The 26,006-nt window shown below is 44.6% G+C and overlaps 1 protein-coding gene across 7 annotated transcripts in view; it reads left to right on the top strand.

The window, feature by feature from the left end:
• IL16 (interleukin 16) overlaps positions 1-26,006 on the top strand; it is a 77,286-nt gene that overhangs the window by 31,658 nt on the left and 19,622 nt on the right. For 3 of the 7 annotated variants that reach the window (XM_079954180.1, XM_079954182.1, XM_079954184.1), the window contains 12 exons: positions 278-671; positions 3,913-4,049; positions 5,169-5,301; positions 7,550-7,658; positions 8,879-9,024; positions 10,782-10,892; positions 11,499-11,613; positions 12,584-12,657; positions 13,373-13,589; positions 15,065-15,182; positions 19,197-19,329; positions 24,903-24,990. In XM_079954180.1, the coding sequence (XP_079810306.1) occupies positions 363-671; positions 3,913-4,049; positions 5,169-5,301; positions 7,550-7,658; positions 8,879-9,024; positions 10,782-10,892; positions 11,499-11,613; positions 12,584-12,657; positions 13,373-13,589; positions 15,065-15,182; positions 19,197-19,329; positions 24,903-24,990 (1,690 nt within the window). In that variant the 5' untranslated portion in view covers positions 278-362. Of the gene's footprint in view, positions 1-193; positions 672-3,912; positions 4,050-5,168; positions 5,302-7,549; positions 7,659-8,878; positions 9,025-10,781; positions 10,893-11,498; positions 11,614-12,583; positions 12,658-13,372; positions 13,590-15,064; positions 15,183-19,196; positions 19,330-24,902; positions 24,991-26,006 lie in introns of those variants that run through there. The other 4 variants (XM_079954183.1, XM_079954181.1, XM_079954185.1 and 1 more) reach the window with 3 other exon arrangements.

The raw sequence follows: 26,006 nt of genomic DNA, 5'->3' as shown, positions 1-26,006 counted from the left end.
TTAGAGACAGAAATAGAAAGAATATAAAGCCAAGAGATGAAGGCGGCAAAGGGGGGGGGGTGAGGAGAGACATGCCTAGCACTTCTCTGAAAAATACAGAATTAGCAAGTCATGAGGCATCACGTTGCTGTGCCTGAACTGAAGGCCTGTGTCTTAAAAAAAAATAAATCGCAAATTTGAAACGGTGTGTTATTTTGGGGTGGGGTGGGGAAGAAGAGATGAAACAGCAATATCTACAAGCCAGCTTTCTCTTCTCTGTATCTCTCTCCTCCAGCAGGATGTTCAGCTGCAATAATTGGGACAAGCCCCTGTAATAGCCATGGCAAATTGACGGGAAGCAGCAGATTACTGGGTGGGCGAAGATGGAGCGACAGAACAGCGCAAAGAGTCGGAAGTCGAAAACCCTGCGCTCCATTTCACGCTCCCTCATCCTCTGCAATGGCAAGAACAGCGACGACGGATCGAGCCCGGAGGAGAAGTACCCCAATCCCTTCGAAACGCAGGCCAACTGGGGTCAAGAGGAAAGCGACTACTGCCCTCGGCTTCAATTAACGTGTGCATCGTCAAGCGAGGACAGCCCTCCTGATCCTTTTATGATCACCAGCATGATGCAACTGAGGGCTGCGGCCAGCGATGGCTGCAAGAATATGAAGAGAAAGTTCTTCATCAAGGTAGGAAGAGGGTCACACCTGACCACTGGATGCTTGGTGTTCCCTAAGATCTGGGTAAGAGTCACCCCGCCCCTGGTTGAATATGGGTTTTCTCCTGATTAGAGGTTCGGGAGACAAACCCCAGAACCGTGTCCCTTTCCCAAGGCAGCATGAATTTCCGTGCCAAGGGTATTACCCCCCCTACTGTGTGGCTTGCTCATCCAATGTGCTCTCCGTTCTGCAGCACAGCAGGCTCATCCTACCAGAAATACAGAGAGCATTGCTATGATACAAAGCTGTCATTACAGCACACACAGCAGGGGTAAGCTGGGGTCTTAAAAGGCACCTCTCATCAGCAAAATGTGGCTTAAAAGCTGTTAGTTGGAGGGAAATGCTCGGAGACAGGTCTTCCAACTTGTGTTGCAAACGTTATGGGTGCCCCTTAGGGATGGTGCAGTCATATATACAGTGGTACCTCGGATTACAGATGTTTCAGGTTACAGACGCTTCAGGTTACAGACTCTGCTAACCCAGAAATAGTACCTTGGGTTAAGAACTTTGCTTCAGGATGAGAACAGAAATCGTGCTCTGATGGTGCGGCGGCAGCGGGAGGCCCCATTAGCTAAAGTGGTGCTTCAGGTTAAGAACAGTTTCAGGTTAAGTACAGACCTCCGGAACGAATTAAGTACTTAACCCGAGATACCACTGTATACAGAAAGAGCCCCAAGCCATAGGCTGGAGAGACAGGCAATAATCCTAATGCAGTGGAAGGCGATATGAGAAAGGTATCATTGCTCATATCTGTTTCTCTCGCCTACTGTCATCCACTGGCAAAGGGGCTTTGTGGCTTTTTTGAAGCAGTACACAGCTTGGAGTGGAGTGGATATAGGAATAACTGCATAATGGCGCTGTGGGTTAAACCACAGCGCCTAGGACTTGCCGATCAGAAGGTCGCGGTTCGAATCCCTGCCACGGAGTGAGCTCCTGTTGCTCGGTCCCTGCTTCTGCCAACCTAGCAGTTCGAAAGCATGTCAAAGTGCAAGTAGATAAATAGGTACCACTCTGGCGGGAAGGTAAATGGCATTTCCGTGCACAGCTCTGGTTCGCCAGAAGCGACTTAGTCATGCTGGCCACATGACCCGGAAGCTGTACACCGCGGCGCTCCCTCGGCCAATAAAGCAAGATGAGCGTCGCAACCCCAAAGTCGGTCACGACTGGACCTAATGGTCAGGGGTCCTTTATCTTTACCTTTACAGTCAGTAGAGCATGAGACTCTTAATCTCAGGGTTGTGGGTTTGAGTCCCATGTTGGACAAAATATTCCTGTATCGCAGGGGGGTCAGACTAGATGATCATTGTGGTCCTTTCCAACTACAAAATTCTATGATACTAGTACACAACGGCTGACATGCAATATTGGCTAGTATTTAAAAAAAGTATGAGATTTCACACTTTAAATATTGTCATGTTAATGTTGCATAAAGAAAGGTCCATAAGCTAGCTCCCAGATTTCAAAACCAGTACCCACCATCATCAAGATACAATAGCATAAAAGCAAGCTGTAGAACTCAGGATGGGTGATTCTGTCAATTACAGTTTCACTTAAGTACAGATTGGCACAATTCCACATCAGTTAGTGGGTGGTTGTTGTTTTTTAAGGTCTTCATGAAGATTAGACAGCGTTTTAGTGTGCATCTTTCCTTCTATATGCATTTTTGCAAAACCAAATTGCCTAAGATCATGCATATTGTTCGTTATATTCACAAACCTATGCATCTTTATGCTCTCCCTTGATATATGCAATTTTGTACGTATGTTTTAGTTGGAGAACTATATTTTCCTGTAGACTGCTTTGAGGTATATATTGAAAGTGGGATATAAACTTCTTAAATGTATAAAAATAATTAAGTACATAGTAAAATATGGAACAATGCAAATTTTGAAGAATAGCTGCATTTCAGTTTACATATTGTTTTGGGAAGCACAAATAAGGCAGGTTTGCATTAAAATGCAAGCCGTTTCAAAATTCTCTGCCCTCCTTAGGCAGAAGTAACAAATAAAAGACTGTGGGCTTTACATTTTCAAGCAAGCAGCAGGGGATCAAAAATATCTACCCGTCTGCAAAAACAATACTCTTCGGGTCAAACTCAAGTTAGCAGAACCATTCAACAAGATGATAGGCAGGCAGAGATAATGGCACCTAACATCGCCTGTTTGCAGTACAAAAACTGTACAAAAATGTTTTGATAAGAGATGATATAGGAATGACTATGAAGGAACAAAAGTTGGTGTGTAGTGCTATTTAGTGTTTGATGCTGGAAAGCTTGTGAGAATTCATACCTTTGAAATATGACTTGTCCATAAAAGAAATAATAGAATTGTCAAGTTGGAAGGGACCCTGAGGATCATCTAGTCCAACCCCCTGCAAAACAGGAATATGCAGCTGTCTCGTACAACCTTGGCAGTATCAGCATCACTCTCTAAGCAACTAAACTATTTAACATTTAACACTGCAGATTTTTTATTTTTATTTAAAGAGAAACACCAATAAAGCCATCATCACAAAAAAGTGCAACTAAGCAGAAAGAAATAAACTGCAGGTTTTTAAAAAGGAACAGTAATGTGTAAAAACTTTATTAGATCAGAGGCTGAAATTCTCCTACATATCAGCAATAACGTTTTTAGAACAAGGCCAGGCTCCTTCAGAGACTTTCCTGGGCCCAACTACCAACAGAAAGGGAACTAAAATGAAACGAACTGCTTTGCTGCCAAAGGGCACGTCAAAAATACTGAAATGTGCAGTTAAGTAACATCCCTAAAGACCCACAAGGAATCACAATACCACAAAAGCCATCTTGGCTTTTTCTCCAAATCAAGTAGACCTCATTTGAGAGACAAAGTACTAACAAAAAAGCTCAACTTTATCAAGGACCACAGCACAAACACCCCACACTATCTGCATACCCTCCAAATGTCCCAATTTTCCCGGAACAGTCCCAGAATTACAGAAGTCATCCCAGTTTTTGGCTTGATCCCAGAATGTCCCGTTTGTCTGTTTAGGACATCCCTATTTTCATTGGAGGAATGTTGGAGGGGATGTATCTGCTAAGATGCAGATTCAAAGATTGCATGGGATAGGGAATGTCTTCTGATTTGTATGAATACACCAGCACATCTATTTTTAGGCTATCCAAATGTTATAGCTGGCCTCATGAGAAGCATCAGTTCTTACCTTAAATACCGTTCCAAATCTTCCAAACCAGGACAGCTGCATTTGGAAGCTCTGCATAGCCACGGGTACCGATGGACTGGGAATTCAAGTCTCCAGGACTCCCAACTGCTCTGCTTTTGGAAAAGAATTCACAGTTAGCCACGTGATTGACGGAGGAGCTGCCCAGAGGTACTTCACATCTTCGCTTAAAGATGATGAATATGAATGTATTTGATTACTCATATTTCTAATTTACCTCTTCTAAATAGGCTCAAAACAGGCAAAGGACATTAGCATAATATCACAATCCACAATTCTGGACTGAATAAATTCTATTATTGGAATTAATTATGCATGTATGTATCTATTTGCATGATTCATCACAGTGCACAGGCTGTGCGGAGGTTTGCAAACACTGATACTCAGAAATTGGAACATTGGTGAACATTGCATGACATCACAGCAGCTCAGCCAGAGCAGTATTTTAATAACACAACACATTAAGTGCTCTCACTTACAGGTTGTGTTGTTACGCCTCATTCCAGCATCACCTGGTGGGGGGGTTAGGGGCATTGTTTGGTAAGGGGCAAATGAACCTCTGTGCCGTCTCCAAATCTCTTAAGTTACCTGAGCTTCAGGGAACGAAGCAGCCACAGGGAAGTGATTCCAGTTCCAAATAAATACAGTGCTGTGGGTTAAACCACAGAGCCTAGGACTTGCCAATCAGAAGGTCGGCGGTTCGAATCCCTGTGATGGGGTGAGCTCCCATTGCTTGGTCCCTGCTCCTGCCAACCTAGCAGTTCAAAAGCACATCAAAGTGCAAGTAGATAAATAGGTACCACTCTGGCAGGAAGGTAAGCAGTGTTTCCGTGCGCTGCTCTGGTTCTCCAGAAGCGGCTTAGTCATGCTGGCCACATGACCCGGAAGCTGTACGCCGGCTCCTTCAGCCAATAAAGCAAGATGAGCGCCGCAACTGCAGAGTCGGCCATGACTGGACCTAATGGTCAGGGGTCCCTTTACCTTTACCTATGTTCTCGAATGGCTTAGTTGTCGAACAAATCGGCTCCCGAGCACTGCAAACCCGCAAGTGAGTGTTCCTGTTTGCAAATGATTTTCCTGGAAGCCGAACGTCCGACGTGACTTCTGCTTGAGCGCAGGAAGCTCCTGCAGCCAATCAAAAGCCGTGCCTTGCTTTTCGAATGGTTTCGGGAGTCGGACGGACTCCCAGAACAGATTAAGTTTGAGAACCAAGGTACCACTGTATTTTCTAACATCAATTATAGTGTGTATCTGATGCTGTTTTTAAAGGGATGGCCGTCTAAGCCCTGGCGACGAACTTCTCACTGTCAACGGACAATCTCTTAAGGAGCTCTCCAGCAAAGAAGCGGAATCGCTCATCCGGTCGGCAAAAGGCTTGGTAAACTTAGTCATTGCTAACAAGGTACGTGGGAGAGACCTCCTGGTAGGAGGACCACAGGTCTGCAGGTGTGTGGGGGAGAGACTTTGGCAAGATGCCCTACATGACTCCTCCTTCCTCTTTTCTTTTTTGTCTCTGCCCACTTGCTCCTTCAGCCAAAGGGGAGGCAAGTAGCACTTGTTCTTCCTTTTTTTTCCCAGAGGGGAAAAAGCAGGCCAGTGCCTAGCAATAGCCATAGGAGCACCGAGTGATCTCTAGTGATTACTGGTGTGGGGCCATTTCCTAAGAAGAGCCCCTGATATGTCCTCCTGGAAGGACGCTGATGGCATGAACATAAAGTCACACATTCTCATAGCAAATAATTTCAAGGTTTCCAGGAACAGCAGCTTTCAGCCTTCAAAGGTCTGGATGTAAACCAGAATGTTTTGTTTTGTTTTTTAAAAAAATTCCTCCTGGAAGTCAGTTATGATGGAGACAGACACACTTCACCAGGTAGGCCATTCCCAAAAGAGGGGAGCCGCCACTTACAAGGCCCTGTTGCAAGTCTCTGCTGTAAATGTAAGAGGAAATTCATCAGATGGCAGCATCAACCACAAGGCAGAGCTATGCGTGGCAGCGAACAACTGGGCAGCACCACAAACAGGACCCAAGGTGGTTGGTATTAGGGAAGGTGTGGCCTGTGGGTTAAACCACAGAGCCTAGGACTTGCCGATCAGAAGGTCGGCGGTTCGAATCCCCGCAATGGGGTGAGCTCCTGTTGTTTGGTCCCTGCTCCTGCCAACCTAGCAGTTTGAAAGCTGTTTTGGGGCAAATACTTGGCACCCCCACACACACCCAAAGGGGGAGTTGTATCCAACTACTCAGGGATGCGGGTGGCACTGTGGGTTAAACTACAGAGCCTAGGACTTGCCGATCAGAAGGTCAGCAGTTCGAATCCATGCGACGGGGTGAGCTCCCGTTGCTCGGTCCCTGCTCCTGCCAACCTAGCAGTTTGAAAGCACATCAAAGTGCAAGTAGATAAATAGGTACCGCTCTGGCGGGAGGGTAAACAGCATTTCCGTGCGCTGCTCTGGTTCGCCAGAAGAGGCTTAGTCATGCTGGCCACATGACCCGGAAGCTGTACGCCGGCTCCCTCGGCCAATAAAGCGAGATGAGTGCCACAACCCCAGAGTCGTCCGCGACTGGAGCTAACGGTCAGGGGTCCCTTTACCTTTACCTTTACACACATTCAACTTCCACCCCTGTGCCTTTAATACCTGCATGGCAGATAGAAATTAAATAGGTGCACTTTTCCTCTCCGTGGCATGGCCACACTGGGGGGAAATGTCTCCTCTTGAATTTCTGCCTGTCCCAGAGCTCTTAATGGCACAGCTGCCACACAAACAAAAAGTAACCATCGAGAACACGGCAGGAAAGAAAGGCGATTATCAGCCTGGATAGCTCAGTTGATTAGATCATGGTGCTGATAGCACCAAGGTTGTAACTCTGATCCCTGTGTGGGACAGCTCTGTATTCCTGCATTGCAGGGGGCTGGACTAGATGATCCTCAGGGTCCCTTCCACCTCTACAGTTCTAGGATTCTGCACTTTCCGTCACTAATGCCATTCCCCCAAAGTGTTCAATAAGGGGAAGATACCCAGCAAAGGCGTTTGAGTAACTTAACAAAAGCGCCCTCTGCTGTGGGGAAAAGGGAAGTTGCCATTCGACAATAAATCTTGATGGCAGGTTGCGATGGGATTTTCTGAAAACACAGATGTTGAAAACAGGACCAAGTATTCCCAAGGGCATTTTTGGCAGGGGGTGGGTGGGTGGGATACATGGCTGCCCTAACAGCAATGTCTATCAATGTGGGGTTTGTGGAATCCAGGCAGGCATTCAGCACTGCCAGTCAGTGTACATAATGCTTGGCTATATAGACTTAATGGTAAAATGGCAGCTTCCTACCTTCCTATGTTCATACTGAAAAGAGCCACCCTTCTCCTGTTTCTGGCCTGCCACATAGCTGTTAAAACTAAGCTTGCTCTGAGCTGTTAGTCAAAGATTCGTTAACCCTAATTAAAAATTATGTAACATATAGGGGACTCATCATCCAAGTCTGCTAAAGTTTTCAAGAATCTCTTGCATGGGTATGACAAATGGCTCTGCCATTTTGGTGAGGGATATTATTGGTGTTGCACACCAAGACAGGAGAGAACTCCAGCGTATTCAGGCAAGCTCAGAGTAAACATTCCCCCCTTAAAAGATTAAGCTAGTCTTTTTCTCCCCACTCCAGGAATCCTCAGTTTGTTCTCGCAAAGAACAGCCTGTTAAACAGGATGTACACAATGGCTCCATTCTACAGACAAAAGCAAAATGTCAGAGGACTCGCAGCAATTCAGCCAGTAAGTTCTAGCTGCAATTTATATTTTAACACTTAATGTTGTTATTTCCTCCTCCTCCCCACATCCATTTTCCTTTCGTGTCGTGCCTTCTTAGATTATAGGCTCTCTTTTTTAAGTGATTGACAAACCTCTCTGGGAGCCTTCTTTAGCTGAAGATCGGCATTTTTAAATCTATCTGAATTTAAAGAACTATATAGCACTTTAGGATATCAAAAGCAATCCACGTATGCTATCTTGGTAATCCTGGCAAACAACACCCTAAGGCAGGGCAGAATAATTGTTGCCTTGCTGAACTGGGTGGTTGTTTTTAAAACTGCATAAGTACATCAGCTGGAGATGTATTTTAGAAGGCAACAAGTAACCTGAAAAAAATAAATAAAAATTAATAATAATAATAATAATAATAATAATAATAATAATAATAGACGTTGCCATGGTGATATTGCAGATGGGTGTGCGGGGAGGAAGGACTGAGGCTGAAGATGCCCATGGTGGGCAAGGCCAGAGTCCATAGTGGGTGGAGCAATTAAGGGAAATTTTAACTTTGTACAGTAGGCTAGCTTCTACACACACACACAAACCTCCACAGGTGCCGGGTGGCACCCAAGATTGGGGTGGTGGTGCGCATTGCTCATGTTTGATGTCACACACACCTTCCAATGCCATGTAGGCCAGGACAGCCTTCTGCTAGGCCGCACTGGTCCCCACGGTGCCAGGAGATGCTGTGGAGACCGTCACAGCCTGACACGAGGCCGAGCGGAAGGCTGCACCAGCCAGCTTGGTGTCGGGAGTAGCTGGTGCGCAGGCCAGTGTGACTTTGCAGCAGGCTGCATTTTAATGTTTTAATGTATTTTAATCTTGTTTTTTAAGTTGTATTTCAACCAACTTGTTTTTATTATTGGTTGTTAGCCACCCTGAGCCCAGCCTCGGCTGGGGAGAGTGGGGTAAAAATAATTTTATTTATTTATTATTATTATTATTATTAATGCTGCGCCGTGCTCAGCTCGGCAGTTTGGCTTCCTCCGCCCCCTCAATATTCGGGGGGCTGAGCCCCCCACTAAGGAATATTGAGGGGGCTGCACACCTCTCCATCCTCCATATCTGCCTTGAAAATGTCAATCTGGAAACACTTGCAGTGCTGCAGTTTCTCTCTTATCTTCTGATCCTTGTAATACACTCCTGATTGTTTCATACCTTCTCTTGTGTGTTATTGTTAACAGGTGTGAGTCCATACTGGATAGGGGAAATTGACAGCCCCATGGCAAAGAAATCAGCCTCCCGGTACAGACAGTCCCATTCACTTTACAGCAACAGGAAGTCTCTCTCTCAGCAGCTGGACACCTCAGCAGGAAGAGCCTCTGTAAACGTAAGAGGAAATCCATCAGATGGCAGCAGCAGCAAGGCAGAGCTATGCTTAGCAGGGAACAGCTGGTGTACAGCTTTATGGCTACTAATTTCCCTCCTGTCAAGGGAACAGTCACCACTGAGCCTCTTGGGCTTGCCGATCAGAAGGTTGGCAGTTCGAATCCCCGCAACGGACTGAGCTCCTGTTGCTCTGTCCCAGCTCCTGCCAACCTAGCAGTTCAAAAACACGCCAGCGCAAGTAGTTAAATAGGTACCGCTGTGGCGGGAAGGTAAATGGCGTTTCCATGCGCTCTGGCTTCTTTCACGGTGTCCCGTTGCGTCATAAGCATTTAGTCCTGCTGGCCACGTGACCCAGAAAGCTGTCTGTGGACAAATGCCAGCTCCCTTGGCCTGAAAGCGAGATGAGCACCGCAATACCATATTCAGCTTTGACTGGACTTAAAGTCCAGAGGTCCTTTACCTTTTACCTTACTTGGCTTTGCACTACTACAGTGGTGCCCCGCAAGACGAACACCTCGCAAGACGGAAAACCCGCTAGATGAAAGGGTTTTCCGTTTTGGAGGCGCTTCGCAAAACAAATTTCCTATGGGCTTGCTTCGCAAGACGGAAATGTCTTGCGAGTTCCTGCGGTTTTTTTCCCCTCCCCCCCTTTTTCTAAGCCGCTAAGCCGCTTATCAGCTGATCCGCTAAGCCGCTAAGGCGCTTAACAGCTGATCCGCTAAGCCGCTTAACAGCTGATCCGCTAAGCCGCTTATCAGCTGATCCGCTAAGCCGCTTATCAGCTGATCTGCTAAGCCCCTAAGCCGCTAATAGCGCTAATCCGCTAAACCGCTAATGGGCTTGCTTCGCAAGACGAAAAAACCGCAAGGCAAAGAGATTCGCGGAACGGATCTCGGGACTGTAGTAGTTGACAAGCTGAACATGAATCAGCCCTGCTCAAGGGCAGAGGACAAATGCTGGCTCCCTCGGCCTGAAAGCGAAATGAGTGCCACAGCCCCATAGTCAACTTTGACTGGACTTAACTGTCCAGGGGTCCTTTACCTTACCTTTACTTTATTAACTAATTAACGTCTCTGATGAACCCAAAGCCATCCATGCATGGAGGAGGCTGCTCACAGCGTCTCTAAGCATCCAGGCATTATCTTCTCAGTCTGGCTGTAACTCAGTAGTAGAGCCTATGCATCGTGGTGCATAATGTTTCCAGTTCAAGCCACACTAGGTACCACGAGGAAAGACTCTCTTGGTAGGAGCAGGGGAATTTAATGTGGTGGCCTCCAGATGTTCTCGAATTATAACTCCTCTCATCTCCAGCCTGAGTGACTAATTGTCAGTAATGATGCGAGCAGTGCTAGAAACTCAAATAACTAATCTAGGCACCAAATGACCCCCTTAAACCAGGGTTATAGTTGCCAAAACAGAATGCCTAATTGCCATTTCGGGGCCAGGCAGCTCAAAAATTGCATTTCCCAACACGCCTTTTTGGCTTCTGAAATTTGTTATGATTGTGCGGAGCAGGCGCCACTACCGAGAAGGCCCTCTGCCTGGTTCCCCGTAACCTCACTTCTCACAGTGAGGGAACTGCCAGAAGGCCCTCGGAGCTGGACCTCAGTGTTCCTACTGTTTCAGAAAGTGTGAATTGAGTAGGTTCACTTTAAAATTCAAACTAAACCCTATTTGTATCCTACCCCTAGTCATAACATCCATGGTCTCCTGTCCTTTCAAGTGACATTGACCTGTTGCTTTTCGTTGAATATGCAGCCCCTTTCCAGGTCTTCGCGGTCGCTGAGTACAGCCCAGCTGATGCATGCGACGTGTGGTCTTCAAGCCTCTGTAATCTCCAATATTGTTTTAATGAAAGGCCAAGGGAAGGTGAGGTGCTAATTTTAATCATGTGTCTTCTCTGCTTGGGCAGGAATGGTTTCCAAGAGGCTGCTAAGCAATACGGCTTAGACTTAGGAGGGATGTAGGAAGGCATCGTTAACCGTTCTCAAACTCCCATCAGCTCCATTCAGCATGGCCAACACATTGTTTAGTAGGACTGGAATTGTATTCTTAGTTATCTCAGAGTCATTACACTGAACTCAGTGAAACTCATGGCATATCTGTGAAATTGTAGGTTTTGTCTATCAGTTCATGAGTTCTCTCCCATCTGTATTTTTGAGGGTTGGGTGGGATAGCATTGCCATACAGAATTTCCCAGACATAGCTGGGATTTGGTAAAATCTGGATGTATGGCAACCCATGTCGGAAGTGCAGATTTTGGTGAATTTCCATAAAAAATAGCTGGAAAACTTCGATTTTTTGAGCTCAAAAACAACTTTGGGCAAAGATAAAGAAAGCTCAAGAACTTTGGCCAAAATATAAAATAAAATAATGGCAAGACCTTTGTAATGTGCAGCATTTACATTTAATTGGGAAAGCCTTTTTAAAACCGTTTCATCAACTAAACATGTTCCCCATGCATCCTCCCCTTAGGGCCTTGGTTTCAGCATTGTGGGTGGCAAAGACAGTATTTATGGCCCCATTGGCATATATGTGAAGACTATCTTTCCTGGAGGAGCTGCCGCCGCAGATGGAAGGCTGCAAGAAGGTGGGAGAACTTTGCTTCTGTATATGCAGACTGGCCTTTTCTTTTTATAACAAGTGGGTATCTGTGAAATAGAATAAATACATCCTGTTGTGCATTGCATCGTCTTTGCAGTGTGTTTGTTTGTGTGTGCACACTCATTTATACTGAGTGGAAACTGAAAATGCACAATGGTTTTTAATCTTTGTTTGTGACCCACAACCTTTGTTCAGGTTGCGTCATTGGCCTTGCTATGGACTTCAGTTGGTCGCTGTTAAGGGGCCTGGTAGGACTTTTCCCACTTGGCAAATTGGCACCGGCCACTTGGTTTTCACCTACCTCGTAGCAATTGTCACAACTTTGTAAGGTTTGGCGGTTAGGCATTGGAATAGCGAGGTGTGGGGGGGGGAGGTGTGGCCATTACCCGCTCAGGGGTATTCCATGCTTGGAGTATTCCGTTAAAGGGATCCAGGGGTGTGGATCTCGTCCGAAGCCTGGGGAGGGGCTAGGGCCATGCTACGACCCCAGCGGGAACCCAGGGGGTGTTTGAGTCGATCCACATTGGCGAGGCTCCCTATACTGGTGGTTTACCCTTACCAGACTCCCTGCAAGGCAGGCAGGAGTCAGATATAGTCTGTTGATGCCAATGCCTAAGCCAATACCGCTCACATTCTGTAACCAATAAAGTTGTAGCCTAAATTTTGCCCATTAACACCAACCTAAAATTCTGTGTCCTTTATTCTCATGGGGGTGGCTTGGGGCTTTGACACACAACAAGTGGGTAACTGTGAAACAGAATAAATACATCCTGTTGTGCATTGTATCTTCTTTGCAATGTGTTTGTTTGTGTGTGCGCACACTCATTTATGCTGAGTGGAAACTGAAAATGCACAATGGCTCTGAATCTTCGTTTGTGACATCTATTGGAGCGATGGTGTTACATATAAACAAAGCTAAGGCTCTCTAACAGGATTATTATTTTTTCAATTAACAGGGGATGAAATCCTGGAACTGAATGGAGAATCAATGCACGGACTCACACATCACGAAGCTCTGCAGAAATTCAAGGTTACGTCCATCTCTGAAGTCCTGCCCCTCCCCTTGCCCAACACACGCACTCAGGTCATGGTGCAGAGTACAGAAGGTCATCCAAGTTAGTTTGGCACTCAAGACTAGGGTTGAAACAGAAATGTGATCTTATTCACACTTTCTCAAAAAAAATATGCAAACTGAAACAGCAGTTCTTCAAAAGTTGTGCAGCTCTGAATTTCGCAAGGCGTTTTGCCAGCCAAGTAATGAGTACCAAAACCTGTATACCGAGGGGGGGGGGAGTGTGTGCATAAAAATGAAAATATTAGTGAAAACAGCATACAAAAATGCATCACATTAGGGGGAACTGCTTTGCAAAAATGTGTTTATTAGACAAAATGCACACTAAAATGCTGATGAATTTTCAGGAGGACTTAAAAAATAAATCACAAACTGACCTGAAAATGTGGACACTGGAATATAAGATGGGAGAATTGAGAAACAGAGAAAAATATAAAAGAACAGATTTGTTTGCAGTTGAGACAGAAAATGGCACAAGCACGTTCTCCCGCTTTCCGGGCAGCAAAAAAACACAAGAATACTATATCAAGTAACCCAACAATTTGCTGTCCTTTCATTCCCCCATCTGTTCCCTGTGGCAACTGCCTCACTCTACCCAATGTTTGGGTCTGCTCCATTTCCTCTCTCATTATATACATAACACACACAACTCATGTTGCTTCCTTGTTTCTAGCAGGCCAAGAAAGGTCTTCTCACACTCACGGTCCGGACTAGCCTCAGCACCCCACATTCTGCCGCAAGCTACTTATCCTCCCATCTCTGCCGTTCCCTGAGCACCAGCATGTCTATCACCAAGGAGAACAGCTCCTTTGGCTCGGAAGGCACCACTTTCACCTTGAACTCTGCCAACCCCAATGACAGGATCATTATGGAAGTTTCCCTAAAGAAAGGTGAGTGTTAGAAGTAACAGAGCACAAGGGAACAGAAGCAGCAGCTCTGTGTTCCCTTGGAAGGCTTCCCCCAAATCGGTGATCTTTCTTGGGCATTGAATTCAATTGAATTGAGATAGCCAGTGAGGTGTCCTCTGCATGTTGTGGTCCAGCCAGCATGGCCAATGGTCAAAAATCATGGAAGTAGTATCCTAAAAGACCTGGAGGGCACAATGTTGGCTACCCTGGAATTCAAGTATGATTTAATTCCATGGTAGCCATTGTGCCTTCCAGATCTTTTAGAATACTACTTCCATAATTTTTAAGTCCATCAAAATGAATGGTCTTGGCTGACATAAGTCTATTGATTTCAGTGGGGTCTACTCTGAGTAGTTGGATAAAAGGTAAAGGAACCCCTGACCATTAGGTCCAGTCATGGCTGACTCTGGGGTTGCAGCGCTCATTTTGCTTTATTGGCCGAGGGAGCCGGCGTACAGCTTCCGGGTCATGTGGCCAGCATGACTAAGCCTCTTCTGGCGAACCAGAGCAGCGCACGGAAATGCTGTTTACCCTCCCGCCAGAGCGGTACCTATTTATCTACTTGCACTTTGATGTGCTTTCAAACTGCTAGGTTGGCAGGAGCAGGGACCGAGCAACGGGAGCTCACCCCGTCGCATGGATTCGAACTGCTGACCTTCTGATCGGCAAGTCCTAGGCTCTGTAGTTTAACCCACAGTGCCACCCGCATCCCTGAGTAGTTGGATACAACTCCCCCTTTGGGTGTGTGTGGGGGTGCCAAGTATTTGCCCCAAAACAGATTTAATAAGTCATAGTCTACTGAGAGGAGTAGGGCAAGGTGAGGGGAAAATTGCCAGTGTTTATAAAGGGGTGAGGACATCTTAAACGTAATTTCCAAATGTCAGTTTTCAAAAGTGGGCTGAGCAACAGATGTAACTCCTTCCTTTATACCAGGCATAGGCCAACTCGGCCCTCCAGATGTTTTGGGACTACAACTCCCATCACCCCTAGCTAACAGGACCAGTGGTCAGAGATGATGGGAATTGTAGTCTCAAAACATCTGGAGGGCCGAGTTTGCCTATGCCTGCTTTATACAGTAGACATTCTGGCCTTGCAAATGATGGTTGTCCCTACATTCACACCTCTCTCCAGCCAGGCAGCACCAACCTCACATTTTAAAGGCACTTCCAGAAAGGCAAAAACACTCCAAGCCAGCAAGGAGGAGGGCCACTGAGGGGTGGGATCTGGGAAGGAGGGGTGTGGCCTCAAGAGTAGGGATAGTCTCAAAGGCAGGAAGGGATAGAGAGACCCAGACGGCCACATCTGGCCCCCAAACCTGATGTTCCCCACACCTGATTTAGACAGAAAGGGAAGAAACCAATCTAATTTTCAAAGTTTTCATCTAATGACAGTTTATATAATTCAAAAAACATAACAGATTGTCTTTGTTTTGCATCTTTCTGATATATTTTCCTCAGAGGCTGGCGTGGGTTTGGGCATCGGATTATGCAGCATCCCTTATTTTCAGTGTATATCAGGAATATTCATTCATGCCCTCTCTCCAGGCTCTGTAGCTCACATGGATGGAAGGCTCAGGTATGTTGAGACTGAACAGCTTCAACAGCAGATATATATATATATATGTGTGTGTGTGTGTGTGTGTGTGAGAGAGAGAGAGAGAGAGAGAGAGAGAGAGAGAGAGAATATTCACATCTCTTTAGAAGGCAGTCACTAACTGTTGGGCTGCAGTTGAAAAAAAAAATACATGAGGAAATCTAATTACAGAAAATATGAAGAGAAAAGATGGCCCTATATTTGCAGTCGATTTTCACTTATTCATTTTAGGCAATGACATACTGCTTAACCGTTAGCATTTCTAAGTGACATACATAAACAATACACTACACAGAATAAAACATCAAAAAGTCAGCATAAAACTGAACATTAAACACCTACTGGAATCAGAAAGTATTTGATTTGCACTTAAGTTCAGCAAGGAGGGGGCCCGTACAATCTCAGTCGGAAGGGGACTGCACAGGCCTGGTCCACAACACAGAATGCACACTTATGAATCATGCACCTGAGCCATGGAGGACAGAGACCCCCCTCCCCAAGACCTCAGTGATTAGATAGTCTTGGGCCCAAACTGTTAAAGGGCCTTCTGCAGTGGTACCTTGGTTCTCAAACTTAATCCATTCTGGAAGTCCGTTCCAAAACCAAAGCACACTTTCCCATAAAAGTAATGCAAAATGGATTAATCCGTTCCAGATTTTTAAAAACAACCCCTAAAACAGCAATTTAACATGAATTTTACTATCTAACACAAGCATCCCCAAACCTGGCCCTCCAGATTTGGGACTACAACTCCCATCATCCCTAGCTAACAGGACCAGTGGTCAGGGATGATGGGAACTGTAGTCCCAAAACATCTGGAGGGCTGAGTTTGGGGGTGCCTGATCTAACGAGACCATTGAGTTGTCTGAGTACCAAGGCGTTTGAGAACCAAGGTACCACTGTAAATTAATACGAGAACCTCAAAACTGATGGTGTCAGCCCCACTTCCCTTCCACACACATGGCAGCGATAAGGGCATGTCTACACAACAATCTTGCACCGGACTGACTCCAAAACAGCCTCTGTACGCAACACACACACATTTTCTAGGGACAACAGTGCAACCACTCTCAAACCGCCCCAACTGCCGGTGCTCTTAAAAACCATGTGCACACTTCCTAGAATGGTATGAGAAGCTGCACATTAGCAAGCTAAATTGTGCTGCATATACCATGAAGGGCTTGGACCACATTGCTCTTTCAGCCTTCTGTGCTTAAGCTGGAAGTGTTTAAGCAACACTCACCCCCCCCTACCCCCAAAGTGAAAGGCCAGGCTAAGCAAGCAAGCAGGAAGGAAACTGTGGGTGCAACACATTTGACAAATCACACACCACAGGTCTGGTTGCAGCTAAAGGCGCATCAGAAGAAAGTTTGTAGAAGTTACCAAAGTGTGAAGGATGAACAGGTGCTTCAGACCTTCATGACTTCCACACGCTGTGTATTTCGGGGATATTCTCCTGGGCAGGCAGTCCTCTGGGACATAGCCATTTGCAACCAAATTCTATCTCCCTCTGCCCCATTACAGACTGAGAGACTAAAAGGGAGGAAAATAGAATTACCATATTTTTCCGTGTATAAGATGCCACCATGTATAAGATGACCCCTATTTTTTAAAAAACCCAAAATTAAGAAATTAAGTTGTTTAGCTTTTTTGAGGGGGTGGGGTGGGGGAGGTCACTTCCACCAATCGCTCACCTGTATGCCCACCACTGCCAATCGCTTGCCGCAGCTACTGCTGATCGCACACCTCGCCACAGCCACCAATTGTCTGCTTGCTCACTGCCACCAACAACCCACCCGTCCACTTGCCACAGTCGCCAATCGCCTGCCCAATTGTCACAGCCACAGCTAATCGCCAGCAAGCTAATCACCCACCCAGTCGCCGCTGCCAATCTCCTGCTTGCTGCTGCCATTAATCGCACGTTCCCCCCCCCCCGCATTCACTATCCGTGTATAAGATGACACCCAATCTTTCCCTATTTTTTTTAAGCAAATAGCATTGTCTTATACATAGAAAAATACTGTATATTGTAGGCCACCTAAGCCACATTTACACCATACATTTAAAGCACAATAATACCACTTTAACCCACCATGGCTCCCCCCATAGAATTCTGGGACCCACCATGGCTACCCCCAAAGAATTCTGGGAGCTGTAGTTTCTTAAAGGCACTGAGAGTTGTTAGGAGGCTCCTTTTCCCGCCACAGAGCTACAATTCACAGAGTTCCCTGGGAAGAGGGGTTGATACAAAGCGAATTGTAGCTCTGTGAGACGAATAGTAGTCTCCTAACATCCCTCAGCAGAGGGACGCGGGTAGCGCTGTGGGTTAAACCACAGAGCCTAGGACTTGCTGATCGGAAGGTTGGTGGTTTGAATCCCTGCAACGGAGTGAGTTCCCGTTGCTCGGACCCTGCTCCTGCCACCCTAGCAGTTCTAAAGCACCTCAAAGTGCAAGTAGATAAATAGGTACCACTCCGGCGGGAAGGTAAATGGCATTTCCGTGCACTGCTCTGGTTTGCCAGAAGCGGCTTAGTCATGCTGGCTACATGACCCGGAAGCTGTACGCTGGCTCCCTCGGCCAATAAAGCGAGATGAGCGCCGCAATCCCAGAGTCGGCCATGACTGGACCTAATGGTCAGGGGTCCCTTTACCTTAACATCCCTCAGCACCCTTAACAAACTGGAGCGTCAAATTTTGGCCTTGTGGGACAGAACTACCTAAATTGTACAGAAATTTATTTATGTATGCTACTACAGCAGCAAGAACGTTACTTACCCCAAAGAAGCAGAAGTCCCAGTAAAGGAAGAATGGATACAAAAACTTATGGAATGTGCAGAAATGGCAAAACTTACCAGAAGAATGAGAAATCAAGATAACAAACTTTTTATAAAAGAATGGAAATGGTTTATTGAATATTTACAGATAAATTGTAAACAGATAAAAAAACATTAGCAGGATTATTGTCACAACCTGCAGTCTTATAAGAGTATATATTTGCAGTAGATAATTAAATGAGCAAGTCAAATGAATTTGGATATGCAGAAGATATTAAAAAAATAAATTTAAGGAACCACAGAAAGAGGGGGAAGGAAGTCAAATTTTGAAATGCGAAATTGATTGCAAAACTAATGAAATGTTTAAATTTGAAAAGTATAACTAAAAGTCTTTTTGAAAAAAACAAAAACAATTTTTTGCCTTGCTCTTCACCTCCACACACAACAAGGCTGTGTGTGGCCCCTAGGTTCTGGGTTAAAGTACTGTTGTGGCTCACTTGGTATGAAAAGTTGGACCGCCCTGATTTAGGCCATCAATAGTAAATGCATACCCTCTAGCATTTCCCTGAAGAAAATAGGGACGTCCTATTCCATAATAATAATAATAATAATTTTATTATTTATACCCTGCCTATCTGCAGGGTAACCTAAAACATTAAAAACAGATGCCTTCAGATATCTTCTAAAGGTTGTATAGTTAGTAATCTCCTTGGCTCGGGGGTCACATAACTCCATATCGTCCTACATTTCTCCGATGAAAACAGGGACGTCCTAAGGAAAAGGGGGACATTCCAGGATCAAATCAGAAACCGGGATGGCTTCTGTAAATCCAGGACTGTCCCTGGAAAATAGGGACACTTGGAGGGTCTGCAGTCTCAGTTGCTGGTGTTCCCAATAGCAGAATGGGGAAGTAGTTTATCTTGTTCATGCTATGCTATTTTTTCTTAAAAGGCTGCCTTTTGTGCATGTATTCAAGTCTGCTATTTAATAAAACCACTGAACTGCCCTCCACTTGTGTTGCTATTGACCAAAGAACTCTTACGTTTGGCAAAGCAGTGGGGAAGTTGCACTGACAAGCTTAAATCCATGGCTTCTGTAAATCTGGGCCTGTTCTTTGAAAACAGGGACATTTGGAGGGTCTGTAAATGTCTGCTAAAATAAATAATCACATCTTGGCTTCCGGATTGAAATATATAATTTTTCCCCCTATCCATTTTGGAAGGTGCGGAGATGAAATAGTGGAAATCAACGAGGCCTCGGTCCAAAACATGTCGCTCAATGAGGTCCATGCAGTTTTAAGTCATTGCAGTCCTGGCGCTGTGCAGATTATCATCAGCAGACACCCTGATCCTCAGGTAAGCTTGAAGCTTCCATATTCTGATGATGCTTGAGTGTCAGGACTGAGCCCTGGAGTCACAACCGGGAAGACCTTGTTACCTTTTATAGCTCTTCCTGTCTAAGAGGCCCCATTGGACAGCCTGGGTTTGGTGTGGCACTTGATAGTCCAGGTCTGGTTTTCAACTCTTTATTGCCCAGGAAGATATCCCAACTGCAGTTCTGGTGGGATACAGTGCCAGATGTATGTATAAGCTAAACAAGCTATAGCTTAGGGCCCCACTCTCTTGGGGGCCCCCAAAAAATTTAAAGGAGATAAACCCTGGATGTACTTTGATAAAATACATACAGTGGTACCTCGGGTGAAGAACTTAATTCGTTCCGGAGGTCTGTTCTTAACCTGAAACTGTTCTTAACCTGAAGCACCACTTTAGCTAATGGGGCCTCCTGCTGCTGCTGCGCTGCCGCCACGCAATTTCTGTTCTCATCCTGAAGCAAAGATCTTAACCTGAGTTACTATTTCTGGGTTAGCGGAGTCTGTAACCTGAAGCGTCTGTAACCCAAGGTACCACTGTATTTTGTGCAAATGGTTTTAGATACCTATTAGGTCTATAAATTACCATATTGCATATATTCAACACAAAAAAACAGCGACAATTTGTTGTTTACAAAGGGCAGCTGGACAAATAAAGGGCCCCATTGCCTTCAGTAGCTGTGGGCCTCATCAAACCTAAATCTGGCCTTGGTGGGATGCCATATGGGGCAGGCTCACACAGAGCCCAGAGATCATCAACTTTGTTAGACCGACAACTCCCATCAGATCCCCCAGCCAACTTAGCCAACTGTTGGAGGTGGTGGTTGTAGTCAAAGAATTGTAGAATTGTAGAGTTGGAATGGACCTCCAAGGGTAATCTAGTCCTTCTTCTTCTTTCTTCTTTGGTGATCACTTGTAGCCAAGTAAGATTGTCTTCCATAAATGGTTTCAACAATGGGTCCGCAAGTCCCTGTGGAGGCCAATTCTGGAACCACACGTCCTTCCACAGTGGGGACACAGGTTTCTGGGCAGGAGTTGATCACAGTGTGGATTTGCCAAGCATGCCTTCCTCTTAGCATGTTTCTCCCTTGCGTCCTGAGTTTGAGCATCTTCAGAGCCCATGACACCTTTGGTCAAGGATGTTCTCCAGTTGGACCACTTGCAGACCAGTGATTCCCTGCAATGCAAGACTCTCGACTAGATCATACAAGGCAGAACGGCCATCCAACCTCTGCTTACAAACCTCCAAAGGAGGAGGTTGCACTAACTTCCAAAGGAGTCGCTCTTCAGATGCTTTTACCCTCATAGGGTTGCTAACAACATGCATTGGGAACCCCCATGATGGAGAAGAAGCAAAGGAGCTAAGATTGGAGATTTTAAAGCAAAGGTTGGGTCGCCATCTGTCATGGATGCCTTCATTGAAATTCCTGCATGCAGGGGGTTTGGACTAGATGATCCTTGGGACCCCTTCCAACTCTACAAGTCTATGTGGTGGATGCGGAAAAGGTGAAGCTTCTCTTCTACTGCAAATTGGGTGTTCTTCGCAGCGTCTTTTTCCCCTTTAAAATGTAAGTGCTCAGGGTTTATGTACAGTCATTTGCATTTACTGTATGTCTTTAATCCTCGTGAGCGAAGTGCCATTAAGCAGCAGCTCAAATGCTTTACATGTTGTTATCTGGTGGCTTTTAGCTTCCTGAATGTAAAAAAAGAAAGCAGTTATTCAAATGATTTCACTTTAGAATTGTTTCCTAGCAATCTATATATATAAGACATTTTGAGTCTTGATAGCAGGTGGCCAGGAATGGATCTACTTTGAAACTAATGAAGTTTAAGCTTAGGGGGGCCCAATCCTGGCGGGGCCCTAGAAGCAACTTGAGTCCACATTGCTTAACAATTTTTGTTCTAGTAAACCCAGTTTGAGTCTCACATCTCAAACTGATTAACTTTTTATGGTACATATATATCAACAACAACAAAGTCTGAGAGTCAGGAGTGCAGATGTTGTAAAGGCAGAATGTCGCAGTAACACAAAAACTATAAGGCCTAGTGTTATGTACTGAGTTGAATAGGATCCAAAATGCAGCAGTCTGATTGGTCCAAGAACAATAGGATCCAAAATGCAGCAGTCTGATTGGTCCGCAGGAGCCACCCAATCCAGCTCCAGGTGGAAGTGAATCCACAACCTGATTGGCCTACAGGAGAATCCTGGAATTAGCTAATCACGAGCAGCCCATTGTGTAAATAATGTAGATAAAGCAGATATTGTGGGGGAACTTCCATTCCTCTTCACCACTATGAGCTGAATAAAGAACATGAAATCCACTCTCGACTCCGAGTATATTTCACCTAGGTAATTTTTATTCACAACAGTGACTTTGACTTGCAAGATAATCCAGTACAGCAGTTTTAATCATAGATGTGGTAGTTCTTTTCTTTTTTAAAATTGTGATCTGTTGTGGAACAACCCAACTGAAGAACATAATGGTGGCTACCCAGACCTTGTTGCTGGTTGTGAAGGGGCCCCCATAACAGTTCAAGTTTCAGGGTCCCCAAAATGTAGGTGGCAGGAAAAGGAAATGCTGTATGTTACCAAAAGACACCCTCTTATCAAGACAGATTTTTATCTGGTGTTAGTCCTATTCAGAGTAGACCCATTGAAAGTAATAGACATGGCTATTTTAGTCTCAAAGCTACTAACATGAGTTTGACCAAACTGCGGGAGGCAGTGGAAGACAGGAGTGCCTGGCGTGCTCTGGTCCATGGGGTCACAAAGAGTTGGACACGACTAAACAACAACATTTTAGTCTTATAAATTTCAGTGGGTTTACTCTGAGTAGAACTGAGCTAGATACAACTCTCTGGGTTTTATGTATGCTGCAAGTATCAGGTCAAATACAGCATTAGAAAACCCCAAACCTCCTACATATTCTTTGAGCCAAGCTATGTAGTCAGTGACCTCATGTGATGTCTCTGTTGCTCTACTGTGCTATTTCAGCTTAGTTCCATTTGTAGAACATGAGACTTTTAACCTCAGGGTTCTGGGTTTGAGTTCCACGTTAGGCGGAAGATTCCTGCATAGCAGGGGGTTGGACTAGATGATCCTCACGGTCTTTTCCAGTGCTAGAATTCTATGATTCCATGATTTCCGAAGCAAAAAATAAGTCAATACACTGTGGGCAAAAAAAATGAAGGGGGGGGGGCATGCTTCAGAAATCACAAAAAGAAAATTGATAAAACGGCCAACAGAAACTAGAGTGAAAAGGGGCTCCTTTGTGTAAGAAAGGTATTCAGGAAAAGGGAACCAAATTCAGTCTTTAGCCAAACTTTCTGATTAATTTTTATTCATTTTCTATAATCAAACAACAACAAAAAAGAAAAATAAACATAAAAGATAACCCACACATACCATAAAAAAAAGACAAACATCACCCAAAGCAATACACCTACACCAACCAAAAAACAGACATTAAATGACAACGGAAAACGATTGACTTCCCTCCATCTCGGTTTTGGGTTCTGTGAATATTAAGACCATTCTGCAGTTTTTCATTTTATAGCCTCCACACATCGCAAGAGTTATACTAAGCCTACTGTGATTTTTATATTTCTACAGTTTGTTTCCATATATGTTATGAATTTAGACCAATCATCAATAAACTTTATGCCTTTTTTCTGTCTGATGTTCTGTGTCATTTTTGCCAAATCCATGTACTCAAACAATTTACTTTGCCAGTCTTTAACGGTCGGGATATTTGGGGTTTTCCAATTTTGTGCTAACAGAATCCTGGCAGCTACAATTGCATATTGAAACATTATGTGGTCCTCTTTCCTGATCTCCTCTCCAATCATTCCCAGAAGGAAGGCTTCGGGCTTTTTAACAAAGGTGTATTTAAGTATTTTCTTTAATTCATTATAGATGGAATCCCAAAATCTTTTAACTTCTTCAAACTTCCACCACATGTGGTAGAAGCTCCCCTCTTTGGTTTTGCACTTCCAACACCTTTTGTCGCCAGTCTTATACATTTTTTGCAGTTTCACAGGAGTGATGTACCAACGATACATCATCTTTTCCATATTTTCTCTGAGGGCAGTACAGGCTGTAAATTTCATTCCTTTAGTCCACAACTTCGTCCATTTTTCAAACTCCAAATTATGTCCAATATCTATAGCCCACTTTACCATGACCTCTTTAACCTCTTCATCCTTGGTGTCCCAATCTAGAAGTTGATTATACATTTTTGATAATAATTTGGTTTTACTTTCTATTATCTCTACCTGGAACTTAGATTTTTTCTCATTCATTCCAATCTTTTTGTCATCCTTCCATAAGGCATTCATTTGGTAATACTGCAGCCAACTAGATAATTTACCCTTTAGTTCTTCATAGGGTCTAATTTTCCATCCTTTTTCCGATCTTATCAGGAGGTCTTCATAGGTCAGTCTCTCACCTTCCATATTTGTTTTTTTAATCGTTAATATATCTATAGGTGATAGCCACCAGGGGGTATTTTTTTCAAGTAATTTTTTATTCTTTTCCCACACTTCTAATAGTGTTCCTCTAATGATATGGTGTGAGAAACCTTTATGCACCTTTGCCTTATTCTGCCAAAGATAAGAGTGCCAGCCAAATCGTAGGTCAAAGCCTTCTAAATCTAACAGATCTGTGTTCTTTAAAGTGACCCATTCTCTAAGCCAACAAAGGCACGAGGCTTCATAGTACAAGCTCAAATTTGGTACTGAGAACCCTCCTCTATCTTTTCTGTCCGTTAGCAATTTAAATCTGATTCTCGGTCTTTTACCTTGCCATATAAATTTGGAAAGAACTTTTTGCCAGTTTTTAAATATTGAACTTCCTCTAATAACTGGGACATTTTGGAATAAAAATAAGAATTTTGGTAGTATACACATCTTGATTGCAGCCATTCTGCCTGACCAGGAGAGTTTTATCCTATTCCAAATATCTAATTCTTTTTGGATTTCCTTCCAGGTGTTTGTATAGTTATCAGCCATTAAATTTATATTCTTCATCGTTAACCACACTCCTAGGTATTTTATCTTTTTTACTTCTTTGATTCCTGAATGGAGTTCTAGTTGCCCCCTTAGACCTTCTTCCAAGTTTTTAACCATCATTTTGGTTTTGGTTTTGTTTAGCTTAAAGCCCGATACTTTCCCAAATTCTTCTAAAAGTTCCAGAACTTTGTCAATACTCTGTAACGGGTCCTCAACTGATATGACCAGGTCATCGGCGTAAGCCTTCAGTTTAAATTCTTTCACCCCAGTTCTGATTCCTCGTATCTCAGATGTTTTCCTTATCTTATTCGCGATCACTTCCAACAAACATTATAAAAAGGAGCGGAGACAGGGGGCAACCTTGTCTTGTGCCCTTTGCAATTTCAAATGTGTCTGATAGGTTGTTATTAATGATCAGTTTAGCTCTTTGATTTGAATAAATTGCTTTGATTCCCTCCATAAAAGCACCTTCTATCCCTGCTGTCTTCATGCATTTAGCCAAACTTTCCAGCTTCCACAAGTAGCTCTGTGATCTGTGCCATTTTGTAGGTTTCTGAACAGCAGCTAAAGGAGGCTATTTCACAAGCGGTGGAGAGCAACAAGTTTGAAAGGGAGAGGTACCAGTGGCGGACAGAAGGTAAGGAAATCCCAATTGGTTTAGAATTTATTAAAAATTGAATGCATTTTCTGACGCTGGCCCACTTGAATCATATCTCGAAGTCCATCTCCCCCATTTTTTGGAGGGGATGTCACTCCAGACGGTCCTGCTATCATATGTGGTGGGCCTTCACCCCTGAAAGTTCTAGAGTTTGGCAATATCAGATATCAGGACCACTGCTGGACAGAGGAGCATCACTCTAGATCCCAGGCTTTCCTAACGAAACATGTTTGTGGGAGAGAATTTGGACCGCCGTTAGAAAATTTTTAATCATCTGCCTGCTGGGGGCTGCCTGCTTAATCACAGCGAAAGGGTGGAAGGAGCCTTAATCACGCCTAGGACCCTCGTGCCTATGGGACTGCCTCTCCCAGTATGCCCCATGGAGGACCTTAAGGTCCATATGTAGCAACACCCTAGAGGTCCCAGGCCCTAAGGAGGTCAGATTAGCCTCAACTAGAGCCAGGGCCTTTTCAACTCTGGCTCCAGCCTAGTGGAACGCTCTGTCTCATGAGACCAGGGTCCTGCAAGATCTGAATTCTTTCTGTAGGGCCTGTAAGACAGAGTTGTTCCGCCTGGAATCAACTTGATCCCCTCCCCCTCTTTCCTTTTTCCTTTCTCTTTCTGTGATGGAACTCCTATTTGGGGACTTCCCTGGCTTTTTTCTGGCCCACGTAGGACCAGTCTGGATAGTTGGCCTTGGTGAAGATTTGACGTTTTCATCCCCCCCCCCAAGTTTTTGATTTGAGTTTCTACTGAAATGATGCTGCATTTTAATGTTTTAATGTCATATTTTAATCTTGTTTTTAAGTTGTATTTCAATCAATTGTTTTTATACCTGGTGTCAGCCTCCCACTTGGCTAGGGAGGGTGGGGTATAAATAAATTTTATTACTATTATTATTAATCATATCCCATGATGAACTGGCTCCGTAAGGCTCATCAGCTGGGAGTTCTTTGAAGAGCCACTGAGACCTGCTGGACTTTGCAGCAGAGTGG

The sequence above is a fragment of the Podarcis cretensis genome, assembly GCF_951804945.1.
Source record: "Podarcis cretensis genome assembly, chromosome: 14".
Lineage (NCBI taxonomy): Eukaryota > Metazoa > Chordata > Lepidosauria > Squamata > Lacertidae > Podarcis > Podarcis cretensis.
The sequence above is the reverse complement of the archived record's forward strand: the minus strand, read 5'-3'. Positions and strand labels throughout refer to the sequence as shown.